The sequence below is a fragment of the Temnothorax longispinosus genome, chromosome 8 (genome assembly GCF_030848805.1).
Source record: "Temnothorax longispinosus isolate EJ_2023e chromosome 8, Tlon_JGU_v1, whole genome shotgun sequence".
Lineage (NCBI taxonomy): Eukaryota > Metazoa > Arthropoda > Insecta > Hymenoptera > Formicidae > Temnothorax > Temnothorax longispinosus.
The window spans coordinates 20,914,444-20,942,267 of NC_092365.1; the positions used below are offsets into that span (position 1 = coordinate 20,914,444).

The 27,824-nt window shown below is 44.8% G+C and overlaps 1 protein-coding gene across 12 annotated transcripts in view; it reads left to right on the plus strand.

The window, feature by feature from the left end:
* The first annotated feature begins 10,485 nt into the window (after positions 1 to 10,485).
* The window catches only part of Hipk (Homeodomain interacting protein kinase), a 31,589-nt gene continuing 14,250 nt past the window's right edge, over positions 10,486 to 27,824 (plus strand). For 3 of the 12 annotated variants that reach the window (XM_071786063.1, XM_071786070.1, XM_071786066.1), the window contains exons 1-7: positions 10,487 to 12,261; positions 22,756 to 23,106; positions 26,130 to 26,447; positions 26,559 to 26,651; positions 26,762 to 26,980; positions 27,071 to 27,443; positions 27,517 to 27,743. In XM_071786063.1, coding sequence (XP_071642164.1) covers positions 22,759 to 23,106; positions 26,130 to 26,447; positions 26,559 to 26,651; positions 26,762 to 26,980; positions 27,071 to 27,443; positions 27,517 to 27,743 — 1,578 coding nt within the window. In that variant the 5' untranslated portion in view covers positions 10,487 to 12,261; positions 22,756 to 22,758. Of the gene's footprint in view, positions 12,302 to 19,602; positions 19,699 to 22,535; positions 22,668 to 22,755; positions 23,107 to 26,112; positions 26,448 to 26,558; positions 26,652 to 26,761; positions 26,981 to 27,070; positions 27,444 to 27,516; positions 27,744 to 27,824 lie in introns of those variants that run through there. The other 9 variants (XM_071786059.1, XM_071786069.1, XM_071786067.1 and 6 more) reach the window with 8 other exon arrangements.

A 27,824-nucleotide genomic window follows, 5' to 3' on the forward strand; every position in this document is an offset into this window, starting at 1 on the left:
TTTTTAACTGCGATATGTTTGGCATGCAGGATGGAAAATAATCTAGATGTAATAATTAATAATTAACTCTTTGTCAGCAATTTGGATCTTTTAAGACCTAAGCGAAATTTCTTTCTTGAATTTCCTAAAAAAAAAAGTTTACAATAGAAGGGTTTTGCTGCCGCCGCCGTCATGACACTGGTCAATGTGTGTTCGAGCAACGACCAGGCAAAATTAAGTCTGCAAACTCAGAAATTTTTTGAATTTTTTGAATTTTTTGAAAGCCTAGAATATAAAGCTTAGAACATAAAAATAATATAGGACTTAATCAATATGTAAAAGATTGTGATGCGACCAAAGATTGGTTTAAGGATTTAGGTAAAAATTATAAAGAAATAATTGATAGATGGATAGTACAAAATATAGGACTGAGAGAGCTCTGAAAGGAGAAAGAGATAATAAAGGAAAGGAGAGTAAGACACAGGGATAAGATTAAGTCTAGCCTTAAAGGAATGAATGAGAGAGCGGAATGTATGTGCGTGCGGTAATATATAATTTTAAACCAAGTCCGCTTTTTGGCAAAAAAGCTGAAGTTAAATAAATTATTATTATAGGGTGGACTCAAAAGCCCGAGTTTGCTGACGGCGTTAGTAAAAAAATGATTGCTGACGGATGATTAATATTCTGCAAATGACACATTGCGCAAAGTAAAACGCGGTGCCAGAATTTAATATTAAAACTGAATATTTCTAAACTAAATTTAAGTCTGTAAAATGAAACGTTTGTTTGCAGTAAAATTTGACTCAGGTAAAAACTAGTGAACATGAGATCCTTTATCTGTTTTCGAAACAGATGTTCACAAACAGTCTAACATCTTCAACTTGATTTATAGTTGTATTGTCTGTCGGTTTACTGTATGCATCAAATACATTTTTTGCAAAACAAAAAGAAAAATATCTTGTAGTTTTATATAAGTAAAAAAATAATCTGAAAAAATAATCTTTTTAAAATAACATAAATAATTAAAAAAAAAATCAATATTTAATGTTTTAAAAAGTTAATATTTATTCTTAAAAATTACATTTATTAAGACATTTATCAGGATTGCAATCTTTCTCTCAGGTTTTTATTTATATATAGGTATAATATTAACTTCGCAAATATTTCCTATATATTGCATATATCAAATTATAAATAGGATTTCATAAAATTTCTATCCATCACGAATTATAAATAGTGCAAAATGGACTTCCTGTTTCTTTATTTATAATTTTAATTACACTACCTCGGCCAGCAAAAATCATTTACATATTGTTGATTGTCGCATTGTACCACATGAAACTATTCATTGAAAAATGCCACTTTTCTTCTCGAAGTGAGCGATTGATAAATTGATTAAAAGCAAGATGCGTTTGTTATTAGAGCGTTCCCGCGCAAAACATTACGCTTGTTCGCAATGATAAACGACATGTATAAGCGATATCGTTAATCATTCGTGATCATAGTACCGGGGCATATTTCGTGACGTGCGTATATGCTATACTTCGCGTAGAATCACATGCAGATGTCCTTAATTTCCGTGAACCTTTAAAATAAAATTAATAACTCTTCTATATATTGCTAATTTAGAAGGCTTGAACAAATTTCAAAAATAGCATGTTTGAGAAAATCTTACAGGTATGGAATGGAGAAAATTTTCAAAAATGACCTGCTCATCAGTCCTTTCCACTTCTCTCTTTTCTCTCCATTGTTCCTGACAAGGAACACACTGCTTAAAAAATTTCTTTTACCTATACCTTCGAAGGATTAGGGACTAGGGATGCTACATCTGTATCAGTGTTCGTTCGACTGTCGCAGCGAATGGTGCACTTGAAATTTCAGTTTGGCGAGATTCAAGAATTAAAATCGTATTCTTGATCGTCCTTGTACTGAATTCTCTTACTTGCTTTAAATTGTGGATACGTATAAATAACAGTAAAAAAATAGCTTAAAGAAATAGTGCAAAAAGACTGTAAAAAATAACAATTATTGCAGTGTAGTGAGTGTTTTACATCATATTGTTAAAATTAAGCTTCGACCTATCAATCAAACACATTGATAGAAACTTGACTAGCGAATAGTGCATTTGAATCTTCAGTTCGGTGAAATCCAAGAATTAGGATAATATTCTTGCGTGTGTTTTTACTAAACTCTTACTAACTTGTTCCAAGTACTGAATACAAGTGAAATAGTGTGAGAAATAATAATTATACTGCAGTACGGTGAATGCAATATAGTGTTACACTGCATCGTTAAAAGAAGCTTAATTATTGGTTAGTAAATCAAATACTGTATTTATTAAAAAAAAAAAAAAAAAGAAATATGGAAGGTTTACGCAACTGCTTATCCACTCCCGCATATTCTAAAAACAAACTCCCCACCCTTTCAGATTTCATTAAGCGTGAAATAAGCTATAAGCGCTATTTATCAGGCCAATGTGTTAGCCCATATCCACCAATTTGCCTAAGTAGTATACATTCCGAAAGTTGCCCGAACAATCGGAATAATGAAATAATAGTAGCCAGGATTTCGGATGAGTCCTGGCAAAATATAGTAAGGAAATGCAAAATCAATAGAGTGGCATTACCAACTCGGACTGTTAAAATGCCGCGGCGCTGTTTGTTCAGCCCTCTTTTTATAGAATATGAAGAAGTAAATACAAGTGACTTTTTAACATCATATCGTGCATCGAGAAGCCCAGGAGAGAGAAAACGTGTTATGCGAAGCTGGTACATCAAAGATATATTCACTAATGTACAGTCAAAGAATATACCAGAATGGCCAGGACAGAATCAAGAAAATGCCACGGCAGGCGAATCTTTTATATCAGAGCCCGCACCGAGATCTTTATGGAAGAGAGAAAATGCTACGCGGGGCGAACATTCTAAGTGGAAATGCGTATCAGGATTGAATAAAAAAAGTGCCACGAATGGCGAACCGTTAATATTAGGACATCGTACTTTGGAACTTTTGTCTAAGGATGAAAGTACGGAAAGTACCATGAGCGTAAAACCTTCGATATTAGGACCACGTGCTTTAGAACTTTTGTCCAGGAATGAAAATTCCACGGGTGACAAATTTTCAATATTAGGACCGTTTGCTTTGGAACTCATGTCCAGAAGTGAAAGTTACAGACCTTTAACATCAGCGCCGAAATTTACGTCAAATTTTTGTATCGAGAAAATAATGGCTCGAGAGACGCATGTGAGCGACGACGATTCCGATGATGGTTTAATCATAGATCTGGAGCGATGTACCTCGTCTGAAAATCGGTCCAAGTCCGGAATCGTGAAATATGAGACTCAGAAGAATGTCTCTAGGAATGATCATTCTTCTTCGGTAAGAGAAACACCAATTTAATTTAATATTATTTTACGAACTTTTTATTTGCACCTATACATTTATGCCATTTTATATTTATATTTAATATAAATGTCGTTCGTGTGGTTGATCATAGTATGACGACGATGAAGAAGAAGGAGAGGAATGTATGATTGGATAAAACTCGTAGAGAGTCGCATGATACTATGAGTCTCCACAAGTATATGTGCCCGTCTCGCTCTTGTTGTCGATCGGGGCAATGAATATTATTGTCGAATTTGTTTATATATTTAAGTCGGCGCGGCCGAGCGCTCACGAGAAAACGCGTTTTTACCTGAGCGCGGTTAATTATTGCCATCTTGGTAGGGGCACATTATAATATACCTAATATAATGATAAGTCTCATATAAAAATCAGAAAAATCTAGATTCGAAAATATTCCAACGCCGTTATGACAAACAAGGGGTGATAGCAAACAAATAAGCATACGATTTACGTATATGTAATCAGAGTTTGATGAAAAGTATTCTTATTTTGTATAAGCCGACAACCACGCATTCTTTACGTGCGTATACGACTGCTGAGAAATTAACCGACATAGAGAAGGAAAAAGTGGCGCGATTCGAAAGCCGCATAATGTAAAAATACAATACTCGCGAGGAAACAGATAAATGACTTCCCGTCTTATGAAGCGCGGAAACCTCGACAATCGTCAAGGCAAAAAGTATAATATATGAGTATATTTATTATAAAGAAAAGTTAGAAGAACGAGAACGAGATGGACTAATTCGGCCACCTCTATCAGTAGAATAGTAGATATTATATGCTCCGCGCGTGCACGCGAGTAAGCCGATTAGGTCTATACATATCTAGCGAAACGCGAAACCTTACGTTGATTTGAGAAATATGCCGACAGGAATGGATCTATTTTTGCATGAGCCCCCTTGAGGTTTTTGTTTCCGGGAACGTTTATCGTATAAAATTAATATTTTCAAATTTTTTTACATCATCTTTCGTTGAATCAATGATTTGCTTCTCCGCTTACATAAATTGAGAAAAATTCTTCGCACCAAGTAAAACAGACTTGAAACTTATAACTTAGAATTTATTTTGGATTTGTAATTCCTATGTAGCTTCTTAATTAAAAAATTATATCCTTAATTATACTGTAACACTTCTGCATGTATGCTTTTTCTTTTATAGATATACGTATGTCGCTCATGCATTAATGACGCATTAACGAATAATAGAAATATAATCCGTCGAGAAGAGGTGGAGTGACGGAGCGAAGGAGAAACGGTCTCGAGAGAGAGGACCGTTGACACGTGTGATCACAAGGGTGGGGGGTGGGGGGGATAAAAGGAAACGATAACGTGAATTTGTATAGGGGTCGAGGCCAAGAAGCAATATTTAGACTAACGAATACAACGACGAAAAAAATAACACGGACAATAAACATAAAGACGAAAAGAAACACGCGTTTACCTAACAAACACATTCTTATTCGTCTGTTTTTTTATTGTTGATTCTTTTATTGCTCTGTCGTTGGAATCGAGATTTGTCGAGTGCGAAAAAAAGCTCCTCTTTTTATCCATTCTAATTCTTTTTTCCTCTGCATGATTTTTCAAAGTACGCTACACTCTTTTGGCGAAGCTCTTTTCTCAGTGAACGGTCCAGGGCCATTCGAGAAGTAAACCTTCGAGTAAAACAACTTTCAGAGCCCGCAGTAATGTACTTTCACATTTGCGAGACCAAGGCATTGAATCGCTGGAAACTCGTTTCGTATTATGAGAAAGGGAAAGAGGGGGGGGGGAGAAAGAGAGAAGGGAAGAGAAAGGAGACGAAGAGCAAACGGAATGAGGATCGAGAGGAAGAAAAAGAGTGGGATAGGATAGGAAAGTAGGAACAGAGGAGGAGAGGAAGTGTTTCGGGTTGACCGTGTTTTTCGTGCATCAACGATTTGTAGATTTCCCGTTGAGAATACCGAGAGTACCGAAAACAAGTCGCCTAGATTATCCGCGCCGAACATAGCGCGAGATAGCGACGATTCTCCTCCGGACGAACGCCGTTTCACACCGAATCGAGGATTTGCCGGATTTACGAGCGAGAAATCGCACTATTTCGTGCCCGATCTTTCTCGGTTGATACCGACGCCGCGCTACTAGCAGTACATACTAGCTGTTGCATGCCGCAACTACTGTTATAATTCTTTTTAAGATTATTAATATTCTCTCTCTAACAAAAAGTCTTTACAAAAGAAAAAAAGTAGAACGACGTGACAAAATCGTGAGAGGAAACAGTTAAAAGTTTTATGGCTATTAATTGATTGTTGTTACAAAAAGAGTGTTCGCAGTATTTTACAAATGTGCTGAATTAATCACAAATGTCATTTTTATAAATATATCCTTTTATTTCAATGCTACAAGAATTTTACATTTTTTTATGTACCTAATGCTGATGCAAGCACTCGATTGCAATCAATTCGTTTAAGCTTGATGTGGTTATCTTGAGATCTCGAAATCTTGCTACTAAAAGTATTGTACTAAATATTGGAATTTCTCTCCAGATAAACTTAGTAGTACCGTGTTGTGATGACATGATAAATATAGCCATAATGAACATATAGTGACATTTTTTATGTACTTGACATCGCGGCATCGCCGTATCACTTGATGATTCTCGGAATTTCTCCAAGATGATTCACTAACAAATAATATCTTATGATATCATATCATAAGATCATCGTCGTGTTATTTGGATATGATTATTTTAATAAAAATTAACAAAGAATCGCCTTGCTTAAAGCGAAGATCTGTATTCAGGTTCGGTTCTCGTCAGTTGCTCGAAAGAATCTTCGACTCAACATATATTATAATACTGATCTCGATACTGATAGTCTCGCTTGTCTATCATCGTCCGAATAAAGCCTGGTCAAGAGGCAATGTTTTACCCTTCTCGACACTTAAAAATATTACGATGCATCTCACTCGTAACTCGTAACATAGCTCGCTACGTTCCTGGCCGTATACTTTGGGAACGACGCGACGGCCGCTGAATGGCGACCGTCAGCGAACTTCGATATTTAGAGAGCGATCTGTATTCAACGTCCTCGCGTAGGATACCGGGTACGGTGACCTAGTGACACGCGGAAAATCTTAGCGTCGCGTCGCGCCGCACCACGTAATTATCACTGGCCGAGCAGAATTGTCTTGTGATTGAAAAGTTGCAAAAGCGCGGACGCGCGCCGATGAATTTGTAGGCTAACTTGGACGACGATCGAAGGAGAGAAAGAGAGAGATGAACGGCATCTCCTTTGGCATAACGCTTTTTTTTCAGCTGAAAGAAATCCGCGTAACTAATATCGACAGTCATGCTCTTGATGTCGATAGGTCTCGACTCCGCAGGCAAAAATGCTCACGCGTTCTGACATACGTTTGAAATGTATCATTAAATGTATCGCACTTTTTGTAAACATATTGACTTGCCTCTTACGCGACAGAATCTTACGACGATAAAATACAGACACGAGAGATAGCGATATCTCGGAGCGCGATTAAATACGCATTGATCGATGCAAATAGCGCCCGAAATGTAATTTCCTTCGAATGTAAGAGATTTCTGCGTACCGACGAACAGTAAAGTCCTACGATGAAAGTTTCAACTTTCTGAGGAATTCCATTATATATAATTTCTTAAAAATCGACAATAGGTCCGAAAATAAAAGAAGACGAATGGCCGAAAATAAAGTAAAAATGAAAGTTTTTCAGTTCTGATTTATGACATGATGATTGACATGCAGATACTCGACGAAACTTTGTCCTTTTTAACTTTACTTTTTAACTATTAAAAGCGACAATAGCAGGTGCTATAGTGACTATAATGACTATGCATATTTGTGCCTTATGAAAATTTGACTTCAAACGTTGCCGTCGACAACGTACTGATTCAAAGTCCATTCGTATATCCATTGCAGTAATGTTTGTTTTTTGAATTTTTTTTCATAAAAATGCAATGTGAGCAAGGATGACTTGGAAATACAAGAGTATATAGCTAGCCTCATTTATCTTAAAAGTACGTTGTAATTAATATTATAGTAATCCGATTCTCTCCAGTTTTTACACAAAAACTTTCGGATTAGGGTAGGGTTCGTAGAAAATCTCTTTGTTTAGATATTTCCAGGAAACACTGGGGAGAAACGAAGGAAAAGGATTTAAGGTTTACAGCGTTTAGGTATTATATTATTTCTATATCCATTCCGCATATAGCGAAAAAGAAAAATAGCATTCTCGTTATTTTTACCTGTGTCGAAATTTTTAAAATTTGACTTTAGATTCTTCGTCAGTTTCTCCATTAGTGATGGCCGTTTAGTTAACGTCAGGTAACAAATTTGATTCAGGAATCGTCGTCGTCGTCGTCGTGGCTGAGATACAATTATTGCGGATTGTTAAAGATGGGGCTCGCGGTTTATTGCCTAAAATTATTCGCGGGCGGGATCAGAGAGTCCCCGCACTCGCACGGTTCCGGCGTGCACCGAATTAGAAGTATTTCGCGCCGGCTGTCTTTATATTGGCACTGACACGCCGCGTGCTCTCGAAGATCCGGTTTCACTTGGCTCGCAGGCGGGAAGATATTCCGCGACGCGAGTGCGAAGCTGATTCGAGATTTCTTATTATATTGTCACTTCTCACGGCGCGTAACGTGGCGGCAAGTTATACGCGGGCGTATAACGAGATATGAAATTACGCCAGTACCGAAAAGATAATCTCGGATAAGCTAGAAAAAGTCCCTGAGCCACTCGAAAGTCAAACCGATCAACCAAATTTCTTTTTCCAAATTGCTTTTTCTAAATTTCTTAAATTTTAATACCAAAGCATGCGATTTACAATTTCATTAGTTTTTTTCTGCTTTTTATTTAATGGTCGATCTCACAGAGTACGTTAGCGTTCAGCTACACATACTTGGACTTGCCGAGCAAAAGAATCGTTGCTTGTGCGGGGAAGAGAGTAATAAGAACAGTTAGATATCCTTTATCGCTGTCCTGTAGGTATATACGGTTCCAAAAGATACGGATCCTGGGGCTTTATGTTTCTTAAGCTAAGAATCCAAGAAGAAAAGAGGATGAGTCTCATAAGCCTGCTACAAACACTGGGCTGGAATTGACTTACAATACAAGTTTCGAAAACCAGCGGCGTCACAGAGCAAACATGGTTAAAATTTTATTCAAACAATAGATAACAAATAGAAGAGTCAAAGCATAATTCATTCGTAATTGACAAGTAAATTCTTATTTGGTTAACAATTTATTCGATTAAACAATAATTTAAATAAATTTGTATCTAAATAATTATTTGAGAGAGAGAGAGAGAGAGAGAGAGAGAGAGAGAGAATAATATATAAATACTTATTATCTATTTATATGGATAATACTACCGTACCGAATAACATTATATGTTATAATATTGTCATATTAAAAGATATTGTCAAATAATATAATAATTCAAACGAATGACGATTATTTATATATTATCTACTAATAGTAGTATTAATAAAATTATTGCACATTTTTTGTCAGAAATTTTTTCTTTTCAAAACATATTAGAAAATATGTTTGACAAAAAAAGCAAAGCAAATTCAATATAATCGTCAGAAAATTAAATTACATACCTATATTAATGCTCATAAAGGATACATATAGTAATTTAAATATTTTCATGCAATTAACACGAATAACGAATAACATAGAATAAATAATACAAATGAAATTGTAATAAAACAGATAAAATTGCAATAAAATAACGAACTAAACTAAATAAAATTTTATTCGAATAATGCCATCTCTATCAGAGAAATTTCTAGGAGCTGATGTTAGGGACTGACTTATTGTCAGAGTTTTACCCGCCATAGCTATTACTGTTACTATTGTTACTAATAGTGCCGATCGATTTTCTTCTGAGAAGTTCGTATAACATATATCGATTGTATAATTGTATAGAAATGAAACACTAATAATTCCAAGAATTAATTTTTATTCCGTACAATAGTGGACGTAACAAACGAATATTATAGATATATTTTCACACGACATTTATTATTTTTCTATGCACGTTTATTATATGTGGCTTTTCATGCAAGATCTAGATATTGTATATTTATTTATTTATTTATTTATTGGCATCTCGTTGGCTTCTCTTTTTATGAGTATCGAGGCGAATGGAATCTTTTCGACTCGTGTCGATCGATTGCTTCTGTTCAATTTAGTATTACACGCTAAATCGCGCGAAGGCTGTTTTTAAATATACCGTACGTTGCGCAGCAAGAAAAAAGTTTTTCACGAAAGAACTCCCGAGAGAGTTAACGTCATATACATTATTATAAATCACGTCGCTAGAGCGGGGATAAAAACCGTATGTCCGTTATATTTAGCCGAACGTATTTGCACCCGACTCTCGAGGAGACACGCTTGCTCGTCGGCATGTTTTATATTGTTTAAACCCAGTTTTTAAATCGCGATCGAGTCTGACGCAATCGCGTGAAAGTGCTTAGGCACGCTTGAAATTTTACTCGTCCTCGCTCCGGTCTCACAAGCGCGATTATAAATCGCCGCTCCGGCCCCCTGGCGTACATAGGCCTATTGTTTTCGTACTTTTTCGTATGAGAATCAGCTCGACACGGCCGCGGCGCGGGCGCGGGCGCGTCGCGGTACGGCGCGGCACGGCGCGCGGCGCGAAAGGAGAATGGAAACCACCGACGGTGGAAACTGTTACGCTCGTGCTCTATATAGCGACGTCGAAGCCAGCATTGCGAAAACTCGACACAACGTTGATGAGCGAACCGTGAAAACGCAGAGTTTTAAAATCTATATTTTCCGGGAGGAGTAACGCCCGCGCCGTAGCCGTAAATTTCGAATCGACGCTTTTCTCTCCCGCGAAACTTTGAAGTTTCCAAGAATCGAGCTGTCGAAATATCGCCGTTTTGTCACGTCCGCGCAATCTTGCGAGGTGTACGCGTTTAGTTGTTTTTCAGAGTTAGTCGAGGACGAGCTCCGTTCGACGGAAATATAGATCGAAAGATGTCCACGTGTTGAAAACGGAGAACGGTGATAAAAGATAAGGCGTGGATTACCGAAGCGATAATATAGATAATCCACGGATTTCTCTTTTATTTTATCCTTAAGCGTTTTTGTGACTGAGAGAACATATATATAAAGATGCGATAAATCGGAGATTACGAGATATAAAACATCTGAAAAATTTCTTACGTGACTATGCCCAGATACCCTCGCGTAGGCTCGAGAAATTCAACGAAAATTTCCGGATTCTCATTCAAATAAACAAGCTGTACAATTAAAGTTATTTATCGCACGGGCATAAACGTATACGACTCGGTTATAAAACGTCTTGTTTACGTGCGAGGCGAATTTCGGGCGGAAGTCATCAGTCTCGGATCGGCTCGCCGATCCGCGAACGGAGAGGGGAAATAAAATAGAAATCTACCGCGCGAGAGCGAAGAAAAGTCGCGGGTTTCCCCCGCGACTTTCGAATCGAGGAAATCCAATCGTCGCGAAATAGAGAACTCCCGGACGCGTCTGATTGCGAAACGCGATCGTTTTGCTGTCCTGCCGCAAAGAAGACAAGGCGAGTCGCGATCGCGACTTTTGATAGAGGGGGTGCCGCGGACGCCCGCGGTTGATCCGGCACTGCCGGCGGATTCGCGCTTCGTGCGGCGACGGAAATTGCCGACTGCGTTCCGTCAGTCCCGTCCCGTCACGCGGCAGTTGACTCCATCCATCCCTGATCCCAGCCCGATCGTGGTCGCCCGTCGCGGTAGTGCGACTAGTGCGAGTAGTGCGTGGTGGAGCGCGATTTGCAACGGATTGACAGCAGTGGCGACTGCGTCGCGACGTATACTCGTAATAAGCGGAAGGACAAGAGGAAAACGCGAGAAAGAGCGTGCGTGTGTGTGTATACGAAGGAAAGAAAGGGACGTAGAGGTTACGTTGGGACGAGATCGTACGCCATCGGGGCCGATCGAGACAGCTCGCCGCGAAAATAGGACGACGTGGAGCAGCCTCGCGAACGAACGTTGACGACACGCTCGCGGAGGACGGCACCGCTCGCTGCGTGGAACGATGTACGTGACAGGGATGGAACGTGCGGAAAAGTGGCGAAAACCGTAAAGGTGGTGGCGCAGTGCCGTGCACGTCGGTGGCGATAGTAGGCCGTAGCGGCGGCGGCAGCGGCAGCGGCGGGGGCGGCGACGACGACGGCGACGGCGGCGACGGCGAGGACGGGAACAGCAGTGGTGGTAAACGGTGACAGTGACAGTTGTGGCGCGGTGACGGCGCGGAAGCGCTCCGATGGTACTTCGGTGAGCGGCCGCGTGGCGGTAGAGGAGCGGAGGTACGCGACGCTGCGTGTTGCGTGCACGCCGGCCCGGCGGCGGCGGCAGTGGTGCTGTGCGCGCGTGTTGGTGCGACACGCACTTGCTCGGCGGGGCCGCGTCTCGTCCTCGTCGCCGTCGTCGTCGTCTCGCTCCGTCCTACTGACCGCGCGTCGTCATCAGGCGGCGCGGTCGTCGTCGTCGTCGTCGTCGTTTCTCGCTCGCACACCCGCCCGCGACGAGCACGAGCCGCCCGACGGCCACGGCAGCAGCGGCTCCTGTCCCCCACCGCAACGCGCCGCCGCCGTCGTCGTCGTCGTCGTCGCCGTCGCTCCTCTCTCAGTCGCTCTCGCCGGGGGCCACCGCACCGAAGGCGTCCGCGCGACGAGCCAGACCAGCCGCTACGCAAGATGGCTGTATGTCGCTGACGGGAGGCCGACAAACCGGACAGGGGTACAGACAGCCCGCGGATAAGCGGAACATGCGGCTACGTGACCGTCGGGCCCGTCCCTGAAGAGAGAGACACTGGCCAAGAAGCGAGAGGTGAGCGAGGGAGTGTGTCTACGCCAATGTTTGCGTGCGAGTGAGTTTCTCTACCGTTTCTCTCGCCCTCTCGCCGTCTGCCTTCTCGCAAATGGATTTTCTTTACTTTTCGTGGGTCGCCCGTCTCCGTCGGCAGATGATTTTCCACGATCTATTCGTTCTCTCGCTCGCCCCGTTCCTTTTTTTGTCTCGTTCGCTTCTTTTTTTTTCTTGTCGGAGCCTACGCCGGAAAACGACCCTCGCCGAGTCGCGCGACAGTCTCTCCTCGGCGTGACAGGTCGAATAAACGGAATAAACGGAGTAAAACGTCCGTTCTTGGCCCCCTATATACGGGCGACGAGCGAGCGAGTCATACGTGGACTCTACCGAGCGGCGCGACGAGCAAAAATACACGGACACGTAACACGTACGCACCCCGTCGCCGCGTACGAAAAGTGTAAACAAGTTAAGAGTCTCTCCTCCTCGTCCTGGGTAATCTTCTTCTTCAATGACGTTGGCCGCGCCGCTGCGCTGGTCTTCACAACTTGGCGATAACAACGTATCGCGCTTTCTCTTTCTCTCTCTGTCTTTCTCGCGCGAGGCTGTCCGTGCTTTCCTCCCCCCTCTCTCTCTCTCTCTCTCTCTCTCTCTCTCTCCAAGGCCGAAAATTCCCTCATCATTGGGTATCTTCCACGACGACGTGGAATTACGACCGCGTGCTCGTATCTCCGCGAGGTTTTCGCGCATCGATAACGAGACCTGTCCCGCTGTCTCTTCTCCTTTCTCCCTTATCCCCGTTACCATTCCTCTCGCATCCGCAAATACCCTCGTCCCCTCTGGGGCCCCCGTTCTCCTCGCTCTATCTCTCTTTCTCTCTCCCCGGCGTACGTCTGCGTGGCTATGGCAGTCTATCAGTGTCTGCACTTTGTCGGTCCGCACTTTCCCCCGTACCAGGCTCCGTCCCGTCGATTGAATGGCTCCTACTGTGGCTCCCATTCTATACGTGCGTGCCATACAATCGCGGAATGGGAAACCGAGACCCTGGAAACATCTGTCGCGCGCGGCCGACCGGAGGCCGACCTAACCTCCAAAACTCGCGCGAGAGAGAGAGAGACCCATTATCGTCGCCGTCGTCGACGTGCGCGTCTTATTTTTGAATCGCCGTCCGCGAGCAGCCCGAAAAGCGTCGCGACGCGTTATAACTCACTTGGAACGGAGAACCGTCCGCGCGGACGATTTTTGAGCTGCGCATTCTCGCGATAAGTTTAGCTTCGTCGAAGGAGTTTCTCGCTCTCATTGTCAGTCGTCTCCTCGGAATAAATCGACTCCCCGGGTCTCTCCGTTCTTCTGACGGCGCGCTTTCTCACGCCTCGTACCTCGCGCCGCTCGGAGGTACGCGAGAACGCGCGATAAACGGCGTGGTGAGGGGAGCGGAGCCACGAAAACGGTGCTTGTGGCTCCCGCGGAATGACCGGTGGGCTCTCCCTTGTCGACGTCGATCGGTTCGACGTAATCAGGAAGAAATCGCGAGGGCACGTCGCGGTGCCGAAATGGGCGTAACTTGCGTTTAAGAAACTTCTGTTATTGGTATCATGAATTATTCAGTTTTTGCCGCTGCCCTGTCTTCTCTCTCTCTCTCTCTCTCTCTCTCTCTCTCTCTCTCTCTCATTCATTCACTCGGAGATAATTATTAGAGATAAACGTGGGCTTTTTTACGGTTTTTCCTGCGTGAAAATGTATGTACGCGCGACGGAAGTGATTTCGAATACAGAACCTTTTCTCGCGCGACATCGAATTTCAAATCGTTGCCGACGACGCCGTTCTCCATGCGCACGTCCCGCACGTCCGCGCAACGCAGTTCCTTACATAAATATTAACCGCGGATATCGACGGCGAGGCGCATGAATAACCCGATCGTGAATCGTCAGCCGGAGCAGCGAGACTTATATGACTTTTCCACGTAGATATGATTAGAGCCCGGCTTTAAAACGCGAGTCGTCGGCTGACGCATTCTCCTCCACCTTCGTCTTATTCAATTTGCACCGCTGTATTCCGATCCGCGCGCGTAACCGATCGTTGCCTAGCGCGTCGCGTCGGGAGCATCGCGCGTAAAATCGCAAATATACGTATATCGCGAGCGAGACGAAGATTCCGACTGTCCAGGGTATGGTATTCCTCGGAAAATCCGATTACCGTGACGCTGTATTTCGTCGTTTTACGTTCGCGTTTTTACGTTCGGTTAGGTCCGTCGAAACATCTGTCGCTCGCCGCCACGCCGCGCCGGTCGGCGTAACCCAGCCGCGTCGCGGTCATCTTTCTGGATCGCGATTTTTCCTCTCGCCGTCACGCTATCGCTCGCGATTGCCGGCGCTCGGAACGTTGTCCTCGAGCCTCGTCGGGCCTCCACACACGTCCGTCGACGGTGGTTGTTGAACCGAGCGTTGTATACGCGCGCACGTACGCGACATGCACGTACAAACGCGCGCACGCACGCACGAGCATCGAATTGGCGTGTCTGCGTATCCGGCTCCGAAGTTATAGTATCCTGATAAAAATGTATCGAAACTCGCGCGATGGATATAGATATATATATTCATATGTAACATTTATTCTCCTCACATGTATATGTACATACGTATGTACGCACGTATGCGCGCTTATGTATCTATACGCTCGAGATGGTTTCGTCATCGTCACGGGATAATCGAACGACTCTGCGATCGGATCTGGGCCGTGTGGCGTATATATATCGGCGAGAAACCGCTCCATATCCCGACGTGTACGCGTGTGTTGATTTTTGGGCACACCCCGTATATATGCGCGCGGCTGGGTAGTTTCCATCGAGCACACACGGGCATTCAGTGCTCCGACCGTTCCGATGCGGGTATATCTCCCTGTACCTGGCCATTAGCATGGAGAGAGCCCCGTCGCCCTTCGTTTTCGACGATGGCCATTGTCCTGGACGTAGTATAGACTCGGGGGTTTCGGGTCCAGTCTCCGTTGCTGCGCGCCGGAATGCGCTCGGGGAGTGTGCTCCCAGCCGAGCGCCGTAATTAGCAATTTTGCGAGGAGGCAGGCCTGAATTCGGTAAGGGCTTATCGATTCGCTCGGCCGGCGCGGCGGCTTACGTTTAATTCGGGCGTAATTCGCCTCGGGTTTTGGCAGCTCTCGTCGTACCGTTGTTTCCTCCCTTACCCCTCCTCCCCCGCGTTAAAAGCGTGGGGGGAAAACAAAGTTGTTTCGCACCCGAAAGAGACGGCTCGCTGTCGCCAAATGTCGATCAGACTCTCCCGCCACAGCGGCAAAGGAAACCCTGCAGAGAGCTTTTTATCGTCGCTTGTGATACCAATCGCTATTTATCGCCTTCTCGAGCCGTTCAAAAATCGAGCGAATATCTCCAATTGTAAACTGCGTAATCGCACAGACTATTGTATCTGCTTGTCGAGTCGATGATTGCTGAAACGGCTTTAATTGTACTCTTATTCGTTCAGTGGCACGTTTTACGACGTGATGGTATAACGATTCCGCGGAGTCGTGCGCGAGATACGATCGTGGCCAAAGCGCGGAATTTTTCATGTGTGCGTGTGCCACATTTCAAAACTGACTACGATGTTTGGAACGACTCGCTGCGAACGTGCGTATTTCGCAAACGCAGCTCGCTCGAATGCGGCGCGTCAAGCCCCTTCGCCATTTGGAAAATGAGAATACACACGAGTGGCTTCTCGTGAAGAATCATCCGCGGGCTCGGACTCCTCTCTCTCTCTCTGAATTAAACCGTTTACGACGTATTTTGATATTTTACTCTGCATCGCGCTCGAGAAACGACCGGTAGCTTATTCGCTTACTTTGCATACACATGTTAATTTCCATAGCGACTGGCGACGACGTTGACCCTACGATCTATATGGAAATCCTTCTTAATCCTAGAAATTCTCTCGGTCCTCCTTGATCCTCGAGGAAAAGACAGATATGATAGAAAAAACCTGCGTACCTTCATGTTCCGAGCCGTATGATTTTTTGTTGCCGCCTGACGGGCAGCAGGCACACAAAATTATAGCCGGGGGCCTTCTCTCGGGGCCCATTACCTGAAATCACAGGTAATAACCGAGTATTGAATTCAATATCTATTACACGGACGATGTTTTGAATACCCATTAGTTGGCTGCACAAATGGGGAAAGTGCTTCGAATGATGACAGTACTATGAGTACTGTATACATCCTATGATCGTTCCACGCGAAATACAACAATGCATTATGTTATTTTATTTTACATTACTTTTCAGATGCATACCCGTGAAGCACTGTTTCCTATAGTTACTTTAGACCGCGTATTCGTGCAATGTAACATCTCATTGTCAGACGATTAGGTATCAACATAATATAATTACTAGCCAAAACTAATAACAGAGCATGCCAGTAAATTGAAGCAAATTAAAACATTTTACTTGCGAAGTTTCACCAATTGTGAGGTCAACAATTACTTTTTCGAACTGACGTTTTCTTCGCCAAAAGGTGGATCGTAAAGAAATACGATGGAACGATATATACAAGGTTTTGTAGTCTCGACTAAAGTTTCTTTTTTCAGTTTGGTCCTTTGCCCTCTCTTTCTCTCCATCTTTCCTCTCTCTCGCGCTTTCTTTCTTTCTTTCTTTCTGTTGGCCTTTTTCGTGCGAACCTCACTATACACACGTTATACTATACATGCGCGGGCATTTCAGGACACACGTTGCCTGTCCGTTAGAGCATTTTTGTGCAGGCTGTTCTCCTTCACGGGGATATACACGTGTGAGTGCGTCGAACCTACGCACACTCGCGCATTCGTGTCGGAGTAACGTTGCACCGTGCACCGGCTGGTAAGCCGGTGACACGTCACGTCGCCGAGGGAATGCATTTTACCACGAATTTTAGCTGCATAAGTCTGTCTGCTAAGATTGGCGACTGTCCAAACGTTAATAACGTCAATTTTGCTTCAACGCGCGTTGAAAAATGCACATTTTCATAAAAAAATATCGAGATTTTTTTAGCTTGATGCGCCTAGCGTAATTACATTCGATTAAATTATATCATTTAAGGTGCGGTGAAATCAACGATAACACTAATATTATTAACACTATGAGTAATTGTTTTATAAATTCCCGTTTCTAAAATACAGATATAGAAACTCTCTCTCTCTCTCTCTCTCTCTCTCTCTCTCTCTCTCTCTCTCGGAGAGATTTTATATTTTATGTACTAAAATACCTTTGTTTATACTGTCGGTTCGCCTTTGTTACGCGAAAGCCCGGATTCCGATGTTTCGACTCCGTAAGTTTCGGTTTGCGAAAAAGAATTCTTTTGACAGACATCGAGATATCGAAAATGTTTCACAACATAGTAGTAGTGGTAAATTGTATCTTCGTATCCTCGATACGCCCTAGAAGCCCGCACCGGAAGAAAGGATATCCTTTTTCGAACCGTAATGACGCACCCCGACGTAATGTTTCCCCTCCCATAATATTCCACGTTAACTTCATGCTCGGCTCCGCAGACCATTATTACCGGGCGGAAGGTTTTCTTAACTTTCCCCCCTGTCCGCAATGATCCGTGCCGCCTTCGTTCGAAATTCACCGCGGCAAATATACGTCGACGAAAGTGTCCTCTCTTGGGTTGTCAGGAGGTGGGCTGTCTTTCCATCGTCCGAAGGAGTTTGATCGATATATAAATATCGTTCGGTTGCGGGTGGGGTCTCGTCACAAAATCGCACGATGTAGCGTTCGATCGACGGGCACACAGCGCGCACACAGCGAATATGAGAATGAAAACCGGAAGTAATAGGGAAGCGAGCAAACGTGGTTAAAAAAATATATATAAATATTTTTTTTCTCAAGACGTGCGAATCCTCTCATATTTGTCGCTCGAATAGGAAGCGCGTATTTTTTTTCGGCAGGAGAGATTGACGTCATAAGGACGCGCGCGTGGCCTTCCCCATTGTGTGTTAATCCGTGTAACAATTGCTTAATCGCCATCGACCTGTTGGCGCTTCGCGTCTTTTCCACGAAAAGCTGCAGGTTTGTGCCTCGGCGCGCACCTTGCGTAATAATAACAAGCCCGACGATTTATTCCGCGCGGCCGCACGTTTATTTGCGCAAGGGTGGGTTTACATAAAAATTATAATTAGATCCCGCGAAGACGATATATCGATGAATGCGAAACCTTTAACCGGCGCGTGCACGCGAACGCGAGACACAAAAGTCGTTGCCGGCCGTCTCGCGACGCGCCGCGATATAACGATATCTGTTCGTTCACGCGAAACGGCTTTGATTAAGCTTTAATGAACGCGGTCGCTTTCTCAAAATAGAACGTTCGAATTACCGCAACCTGTTTCTACGTTCTTCAGTCGGACGTTGAAATGTTTAATGATTAAGAAGACCTACACGCTAGCTAGAAACCTGGAGCGTTACTCACCGAGGAAGAACCGAGAGCGCAAAGTTCTTTAAAGATATAATTAAAGTCGTTATCTCTAGACCGTTTTAAGCCCATATTTTTTCACGCGGATTACACACTGCAAAGTCCACGGCTTTCCGCAGATAACGCGTATAATTTCTGTTTCTTAAAAAAGTACAAGCTTAAAAGACGATTTGGGATGCATATCATGGGCAACTGCGTCACCGATACGCAGATACGCGCGGATCTTTATCAGAAGACCCGGTAAAACCACAAGGGGATTAACATTGCGCGCGGTCACATTTGCATTTAGGCGCGACGCGCGACGTTTTGTATTTACGGCGCACTGTTCGCAGAAGGATTACATTCCGCTCCCTCGATTGTTGGCCGATGCCGTTGCGCAAATGAAGCCTAACGCACCAAACGTCCAATTTGTCGGCGAAACTTTAGCCGCGCGGAAGATTGCTGGTTATAAATACGGTGCGTAACCGTCGGACGTTTATGGCCGCGATACTAGACGCTAATTTACAACAGTCGTGGCTTAAAGCCTCGCTTGGCGCGTAGCGCGAGGAATTAATGTAATATCGCGATTACAAGAGAGCGCCGCGGCGCGACTCTCCCGCCGCGTCACGTGTCTGCATGATTTTAGTCGTTTCTCGAGCGATGCGTCGCGTCGCGTCGCGTTGCGTTGCGTTGCATTGCAATATCGATGTTTCCGTCGCGCGACGATACGCTTTCCCATCGATACTACGCTCCGCTCGGTCACTTTTAAAGTGACTTCTCGCAGATGTGTCGCGGTACATATTGATTATGTGCTATCAACGTATACGCGGGGTGGATGCATCAGTGAATGACCGGTCACCGGTGCATGACCGCTGAATCTTTACGCTCACTTCTCTGGTGGTCACGTGAGATAACATGATTCCGTCTGTCCAAGATGCCAATACGATCGCTGCCGGTTGTTACTTGCTGTACGGGATGCGGACAAAATTTTGCCGTTACCGGAGAGAGAACGATTTTTTACGAACGAGTGGAAAGTATGAGATATATATATCTTCTTTTTCTTATATACACTTTTCGCGAATGCCGAAGGAATATATATTCGCGTGCTTCTCGGAAATACGTAAATAAACGTATACACGTACGCACGCGTTATTACGCACACGCCGCGAATACCGTATGAGGAGCGTATCCTCCCGCTGATTTTGCAGCGTCCTATATTAAGCACTTCCTACGCATTCACGTGGCGCAGCAACCTAGAAAAGTGACATCTTTAAAAATGGATGACCTTTTTATCATATATCGTAGGCGGCAGTTTTTCCTAGCGATACCGCGGGTGTTTTTCTAAAGATAAACTCGGGTATTCTTTCAGTTTTCTCCCTGGTGTCTCTTTTTGCGATATTCATCGGAGTGCACTGCCGGGAATCCGAAGCCGCGACAAACGAGTTCCGACGGCGCAGTTCGGTATTGCTAAATATCGCTCTCGTAACGATTTTTTGAAAAATATTACCGTATACACTGTAAATCTGTCGTCGCGCCTAGAGAGATTAACGCATTATTTGTGTCCCGTTTGTATACGTTTGATTCGCCATAAAGCGCAAGCAGCTGAACGTATCTATACATACAGGATGTTTTAAAGGTTCTACAAAATGAAAACAAAGCCTTTATAAACGTAAAGATAAATTTTTTTCGTGAAAATATTTGATGAGTAAATCAATTCAAATTATTTATTATTATATTTATTATAAAAAATTAAGAAGAAATTTCTGCCTCCGTTTTCTAATAATTTTAAGGAGACTTGGGGAAGGGAGAAAGAGAGAGATAACGAAAATTGCACTCTCCTAAAAAATCGCCAGGTAGAACTGCCAGTAATCGACATATTCTTACCGTTGCGTCGCACTTACTTCTGCGTCACCTTGTATACGTCGTGAGTCCATCAAGACGGTCAGGACGCGCAACCGGTCACTCGGATTTCGCTGTTACTTGGCTACCTCGCAATTTTGACACGAAAGTTTTCGTCGTTCGGTGAGCAAGCTCGGATTTCCTCGTTCATCAATCGATCGGCTTGACTCATCGCGCGGAATATAAGCGCGCGCGATGCGATGCATACCTACGTGTACCCCGATCGTACACGAACGCGCGGCATATACACGGATTACGGGAGGTGCGGGGGCCGCTACAGGGTGACGCAAAGTTTCGTTACTTTTACTCGAGGCTGAGTCACCGTGACGCGACCTGATGAATTACCCCGAGCACACATTTCCAACGAGTTCCACGGAGCGCTGCTTATTATTTCGCTGAAACGGATTACCGCGATTTCCATTTGTATTCGTATACACGTCCCGCATACCCGCGCTTTATACAACGTTGAGCAAAATATACGGATAATATATCGTTATACGCCTCGTATGTCAGTTTTGCTTTTTATTTTTTTAAAAGTTCATTATTCTGTACTTGAGAGTTGATTCTCCAAAGCAGCTAAACCAATTAGTAATTAAACAAAGTTCTACTGAATATATGAATGTGATACCGTTATTAATTTTTTCAATTAGTGTTTTAATACCAATGTTCGGCATTTTGATTAAGATTGGAGAACGCAGGGAGTATGTCTTTCTGCAACCCTTCGCTAAGATGCGATTGCTCTTTTTTTTATGGTTCGCCAGGCGAACCCGGCACGGTCGTACTACTTGTTCGCACCACTTTGTTAGGATCCGACGGGTGTCGAGCCGGTTAACTTAAACGTAACTGTACCTCGTGGTACCGTAGATCGTTCATAATGCCGACCAGCATTTCTGACAGTCAGCACTATAATTAGAGCACGTCGCGCACGCGGGTAAATGACGGCGAGAACGCTAGAGAGAGGGGGAGAGAGAATGAGATGTGTACCGATATGAGATAGATTGAGGAAGAGAGGGCGAGCCCAAGAGGGTAGAATTGAAATCGCGTTGCGTTTCCGAGACATTGCGGGATTGCGATCGATCGGATGTTTTTGTACGCCCGGTATTATTCGGGCGGCAACTCTGACTATGAGTCATACATTGTGCAATACTACGTACTACGTACCTATCTGAGTGCGATCAGATGGAATTATCCGTGTGTCGATGGCAAACGAGAAAAATGGTACCGCATGTCGCTGCAATTAAGGAACCTTGCGACATTAAATTATTAAGCCACATTTAATCTGAATTTCATTTTTTATTTGACGTCAAATCGATTTAACGTCAATCAGGCGCTGAAAACGATAATAAAACGTTTTGGGTGATGCGTTCATTCTTTGTAGGTCATCTATTGCATGATACAGACCTCATTTTCGCGTACGAGGCAATCATTTTCAATGTAAATCGCGGCAGCGCGTGTCTCACATCGAAATTTACGATTTTCCGCGATAGGCTGAAGAGGCTACGAAGTTCTTAAAATAGAGCCTCGAAACTGACAGGTTGTTTCGAAATGTAAATCGTTAATGTATCCGCATGATAAGAGCGGCTAATAGCCTAGAAACGAGTGATGAGAATTCTCAGCTACGATGACGATGTAGGTAGGAGAGGGTAAAAGATCGATCTCGGAGATGGGTTAACCGATAAGTCCCGTGGAAATTGTTTGCTCCTCGCAAACGAGCGATCGTATTTATTGAAAAAAAAATGGGAAACCGCTCCGACCGCGACGGCTGTTCGCGCGTAGAAATATGATATCTGGCGACAGCTCTTTGAGAATCACTGTCCCAAACCGACGACGTGGACACACGTCGGCGAAGGAGGTTTTAAAATATTCATGGTCGTTGGCCTTACTTTTTGTGTTCTCCGCGGTATTTCTTTCCGCCACGGCGACTCACACTTTTGTGTCGAGGTGTCTTTCAAACGTCCAAGAAAATAGTGTCCCTACTCGAATATTTAACGCACCGATGTCGTTTTAATTTTCTGTGATACGAGAGGATGTTTAAGCGTTATGTCACGCTCTTGACAATTGATCATTTCTATCTGATTGTGAGAAACTGCTATTGGAGTAATAAGTGAATATAATAATAATAATCCACGCCGTAAAGAAATTAATCGACCGTCGCGTTCGACGTTAATGAGGTTGTTGCTTTCTGATTACAGGGAATGTGTGACATGTTCATCCAAACACAGCAGACGAGTAGCGTCAACGGCAGCAGCAGCAGCAGCAGCAGCAGCAGCAGTAACAACACCGTTCACCACCACAGCAAGAAGCGCAAGTTGGATTACAACGTGAGCCAGCCGGTGATCCAGCACGCATTGGTCCAATCGACCAGCGACTACCAATTGGACAATACCGGTCTACAACAACGGTACTCCGTGAACGGTGCTAATACCGCGTTTAGCTCGCTGCACAACAATAATGCGCTGCAGAAGAGTAGCCCGAACCAGCAGACCCTGGTACGAGCCTCGACGATCAAGCTCTTAGATACGTACCAGCGCTGTGGCCAGAAGGTTGGTTGATGCCGCTTCCTACATCTCTTTTGTCGTCACGCTTGTAATTGTCCGACGAACAATCCGTGTGCCCCCTCGCGTGTGCCCCCGCGGGTCTACGCGTTCAACGCGCTAAATCTGGCCCGCCGAATTCTACCTTGCATTCATCCATTATAAAGCTCGTTTGTAGCGTTGAATCGCGGGCTAAAGTTCAAAATTAGGGAATTGAAATTAGAGACTCGCATCTCGAGGTTGATCGCTACGCTTTTTCTAGAGTTTAACTTTTTAATGACGTTAATGATTGACTCCCCTCCACTTCTCTTTTTTTTCTTTCTCAGCTGAGATTCGTCATTAATATTTGCCATTATTTGCCCATATTTCTCGCTAAACGCGCGGCTTTTGTATATTTTTCTTTCAATACGGCGCGTAATCCGCACAGTGAGGAAACAATTCGCAATGTCTCAATGTCAATTGTTTGCCGGTTTCGAGTTTCGCGGCAGCTTGTTATCGCTTCGCCATTGCTCGTATACCCTCTCGAGCGGACTGCTTATGCACGCTTACGTGTGTTATTACGAGAACGGGAGTAACTACAGTAACGTTCCGTTCGTTAGTTTTCTGTATTCCCCTTAGTGTGGAGTGCAGACGGGAGAAACTTTTCCCCCGCGGTCTTGTACGTGTCGCCGTCTTCAGCGCTCCGACAAATAAAACTTAATGACCGCTAACCGCTTATTGGCATACGGCGGCGCAGATCGAGAGTTAGGTCGTTTTAGCCGAGACCGCGTTTGGCAACGGAGTCGTGATACTTCTCGCTTCGCAACTGATGCCTCTTGCTGCAAGCCGGGCGAAAGGGAAAGGCTCGATCTACGGATTGTAGCGAGAAGATACTGTACTGTCCGTCGTGTCGTTTCGACCGCTCTCGTCCGTTGCATCTTACCGATCTCTCGGCCGTCTCTCGATAGTCGCGTCACAACCGTTCAATAGGATCGCCCCGCGATTAATCAGCGATGAGGCTGAATCCCGATTCCGAGACCTCGCGAGGCTTGACGTGAATCTGTTTCTGGTGTGCGTGGCACGAGTTCGTTTAAACTTAACATTTAAGAATCGCTCCCTAATGTCTCATCCGATACGATATCATCCAACGTTCTCTCGCACTCGTCGTCCTATTTGTTCAGCAAAGTTTCGCGTCACGGTTTTGATGTCGATTCGGTAATATCGTACGGTTCGTACACGTCGCGATGTTTTCATTGATTCATTGTGCTCGCGATACGAGTGTCTCTTAAACATTCTTGCTTCATCGTTCGCGATACACAAACACGTCTCGTAATGTTGTCGTTGCGCCGCCGCCGTGTCGTTACGTCGCGCAACTCTCGCCGTCCCTGTTGCAACGCTGAGAGACTCGCGTGCATCGAGCTTTGGATTACCGAGGTTCTAAATCGACGCGCATTCATCTAATCCGACATTCCTGACCGTTTAAATGGCACACAGTAGCCAGGGACCGAATCTATTTGGCATGCATGCCGATATCCCCGTGGATACTCCGCGCAACGATCGACGAGCGGTCGGTCCTCGGGTTGGTCCTCGAACGCGCGCGCATTCTCATCGTGCGCTTGATTTAGCGTTTGCAGCAAAATCGCCCCGCGTACGTCCGAGAGTTAACGAGCTTCTAATGACAAGGGAGGCTTCTAATGACAATTCTTATCACAATTTCCTTGACGCTCGTTAATTCCCCGATTCGCGACCGTACGGCGCAACGTCGTGGCAAAGTGACGTCTATTACCGGCAAACTAACTTTATGAATACCACTACAAACGAGCCCCGATATTTGCAGCGCTTTGTGCATCTATGCGTCATCCTCGCGCGTATACAACCTGCCGATCGATTCGAAAATCCTCGACGACCGAATCATAGGTGCTCGTTACGCTGTTTTATTTATTAAGAGAAAGAAATATATTTGTCTTCGGACACGAGACTGCCCAGAGCGTCGAGACGGGCACGGCACGACGCATCTCACACCCTAAAACGGAGTCGGGAGAGCCGGTTGCCACCCGGAAGCGGGTGTATCGGTATCGTTGACGGAGGAGGCTCGTGAAGGAAGAGGCCTCCGCGCGAATAATCCGATTCCTCGAAGCCGTAAAGATTCCTTCCACCTTCTCTCGCTCGGTCGCCCTCCGCCTTTTCCACCGCCCGAAACTCTGGCCTCCAGCCGGTCTTATTAACGGTCATACACCGCGTGTACTCGAAGTGCGCACCGGCGAGGATAATTACAGAGCTGTGGCGATCGTATTTCGGTCGTCTATCGTGCTGGCGGGGTGTGTTGCGAGCGCGTAGTCGTCGCGGCGTAGATAACGTTTCCGTATGGCGTAGTTAACTATCGATTGTGCTTTCAAGGCTTCCATTACATATTTCATATACCGACCATCGTGCGGATATCGCGAGACGCTAGCTGGAACGCGCACGTCCCGTCCGCGTGACGTCCGCGAAATTCTGTCGGATTCGCGACCATGCGCGACGTCGCCGAGGATTGGCGATTCGCAAGGGACGGGGCGGACGATGGTTTCGCCGACGATCGAGAGAGAGAGAGATCGTTTCCTCGATCCGCCCGCGATCAACGAGAGCGGGCGTTTGATTCATGGCGCCCGTTGTTCGCAGAACGCACGAATACGCTGGATGTACGCGATATATAACGTTCGCTCTACAGGCACGTATCCGTTAATTGATCTCCAACGACATGCGAATGCGAATCACGCAATCGGTGGCGATCGAAGCTCTCCGTCGCGTCGATACCGATACGAGAAATATCTAGCTTCTGGGATTGTCCGTCACAGGTAGTACGTTCGGCGCATTTTTGCGTTTTCCGGAGGTGTCCGGAGTTGTGTGGTCGTCGAGAGGTTTATATAAAAGACGTATATTGTTCCTCGTCGCGATTGCTCTCGTTTTACCGTTTTCCCAATCATCCAACTTTGATGCCGCTCCTCCGCAATCTACTATCGACGGCAATCTCTTAACGCCCAAATATTTTTGTATAAGGTATATTCCCCCTACAGAGAAAAACTTGGTCGAGGGAAGGTAATGGTGACGACCTGGCAGTCCACTCCGCCCACGCGAATGTGGTGGGTTGTACTGTAGTGTCGCAGCACCATACCCAACAGCAACAGCAGCTGCAACAACAACAGCAGCAACAGCATAGCAAGCAGGCAAGCATGACGGCGCATAGCAAGCAAGTGGCCAACGCGGCCAACGGCGGCGGCAGTAGCAATCCCCAGGGCGACGGGGATTATCACTTGGTGCAGCACGAAGTTCTCTACTCCATGACCAACCAGTATGAGGTCCTCGAGTTTCTCGGCAGAGGTACTTTCGGGCAGGTAAGAACAGCCGCGTGATATGAATCCTTTTGTATTTTGAACCGCGCGATCGTCCATCCTTTCCCACGAGAGCGGAGCAGCCGCACAAATTGACAATTTGTTCTTTCGCAGGTCGTGAAATGTTGGAAAAAAGGAACAAGCGACATAGTAGCCATCAAAATTCTAAAGAATCATCCATCGTATGCGCGCCAAGGTCAGATTGAGGTACGCATTGCGATATTAATAAAAAGAGCCGCGGAGACGCGTGAACGTCAATTGGATTATATCCTGTATTACTCCAGACAATTTATCACATTTAAATAACGTATTTGCAGGTCTCCATCCTGTCTCGACTTAGTCAGGAAAATGCGGATGAGTTCAATTTCGTGCGCGCCTACGAGTGCTTCCAGCACAAGTCACATACCTGCTTGGTATTCGAAATGCTAGAGCAAAACCTCTACGATTTCTTGAAACAGAATAAATTTTCACCCCTACCTCTCAAATACATCAGGCCCATTCTCCAGCAGGTATTGACTGCGCTATTGAAACTGAAGGTACAGTATCATTATAGTATGTCATGCGTGTGTCATTTGGTATTTGGATCAACATAGAGAACTAACGTGCAAATGCCTTTATCTTTGCAGCAATTAGGATTGATACACGCCGACTTGAAACCAGAGAATATTATGCTGGTTGATCCAATGCGTCAGCCGTATCGAGTGAAAGTCATCGATTTTGGATCTGCCTCGCACGTGTCAAAAGCCGTCTGTAACACCTACCTGCAATCACGATACTACCGCGCACCCGAGATCATACTGGGACTTCCGTATTGTGAAGCGATAGATATGTGGTCACTCGGCTGTGTGGTTGCAGAATTGTTTCTAGGATGGCCTTTATACCCTGGCAGCTCCGAGTACGATCAAATTCGATATATAAGTCAAACGCAGGGCCTACCGACGGAGCATATGCTGAACAACGCCAGCAAAACAACAAAATTCTTTTACCGGGATATGGACAGTGCGTAATTTGATACAAAACAACGATATTGAGTAGCGAGAATTTTTCTTACAATTTTCGCGCATACTTTTAGGTACATATCCATTTTGGCGATTGAAAACACCGGAAGAACACGAGGCAGAGACTGGTATCAAATCCAAGGAAGCAAGAAAATATATTTTTAATTGCCTTGACGATATCGGTCAGGTTAATGTACCGACTGACTTAGACGGTGGTCAACTCTTGCCAGAGAAAGCGGACAGGAGAGAGTTTATTGACCTTTTGAAGAGAATGCTCACAATGGACCAGGTAGTGACATCGGTAATATCTCTTTTTTTTTTATTTACGGAGGAAACCTTTATAGGTCCCCGGGGAGAGACCAAGGAGTATGCCAGGGATTCT